The 798-nt window shown below is 51.3% G+C and overlaps 1 protein-coding gene across 1 annotated transcript; it reads right to left on the bottom strand.

The window, feature by feature from the left end:
* Positions 1-143: 143 nt before the first annotated feature.
* LOC127750192 (radical S-adenosyl methionine domain-containing protein 2-like) lies at positions 144-622 on the bottom strand. The gene is made up of 2 exons (XM_052271088.1): positions 570-622; positions 144-489 (listed from the first exon to the last, which is right to left on the bottom strand). Exons 1-2 carry the CDS (start codon positions 600-602, stop codon positions 319-321), a joined length of 204 nt encoding a protein of 67 aa, XP_052127048.1. The 5' UTR covers positions 603-622; the 3' UTR covers positions 144-318.
* Positions 623-798: the final 176 nt, after the last annotated feature.

Here is a 798-nt window from a genome sequence, read left to right as displayed (position 1 = left end):
ATAACACCACGTCGATTCCACGTCTTTTCCACCAAAATTTCTCTCTGGGGTCAAGGTGTTCTCAGCGACAACTTTACACTTCACTCACACTACGCAAATCACAACCCAGCTACACCCCTGTGCAGCTACAAACAAGGGCGTGGTGACTTGTTAGCAACGACTGGTTTATTGAGAGCTCTGGTACATACATTCAGTCAGGACTGACAAATTTTGCTTACAAAATCGCGGGTACCGTTACTCTTATGACGTATGGAATAGTTTATATCATATCATGTTAATTAAGTAACTTAAGATCCAATCAGCCCTTGTACGTCTCGGCTACCAATCCAACTTTTTCTTCTTGTCCTCATTCGACCACTTGAAGACGCCACCCCGCTTAAAGAACATGGCCTCGTCGAAGCCGGCGTCACCGATAGCGTCGTCCACTCCGACGTCCAGAATGGACTTGGAGGGCTTCTTGCCGCCGTCGACACAGTTAAGGAAGCGCATCTGTGAGCAACAAACACGAGTGCTGGAAACGGGCGGAAAGCGTTCGGGCGCACACGGAAGTGCATCCTCTAAGTACTTACATACTCGTCGAGCAGGAGGTAGCTGTTCCGCATCTGAAATCGAAAAGAGAGGCGACGTGAAGCAGTTATTTATTTCCAATTGCGCGTTGGAGCTCAACGGTTGTGAAAGGACGGACTCCACAGTGTGAGCGCCGTGCGTGTAGGCAACCCAGACGCACGCCTGCCTGCGTGTGGTATCACCCGTGCGGCAGGCACGGTTTCAGGTCGGGCAGACTGGGAAGGGGGGGGG

Source organism: Frankliniella occidentalis, unplaced genomic scaffold (genome assembly GCF_000697945.3).
Source record: "Frankliniella occidentalis isolate FOCC.00 unplaced genomic scaffold, Focc_3.1 Scaffold149, whole genome shotgun sequence".
Taxonomy (NCBI): Eukaryota; Metazoa; Arthropoda; class Insecta; order Thysanoptera; family Thripidae; genus Frankliniella; species Frankliniella occidentalis.
This window is presented reverse-complemented; position numbering and strand designations above follow the sequence as displayed.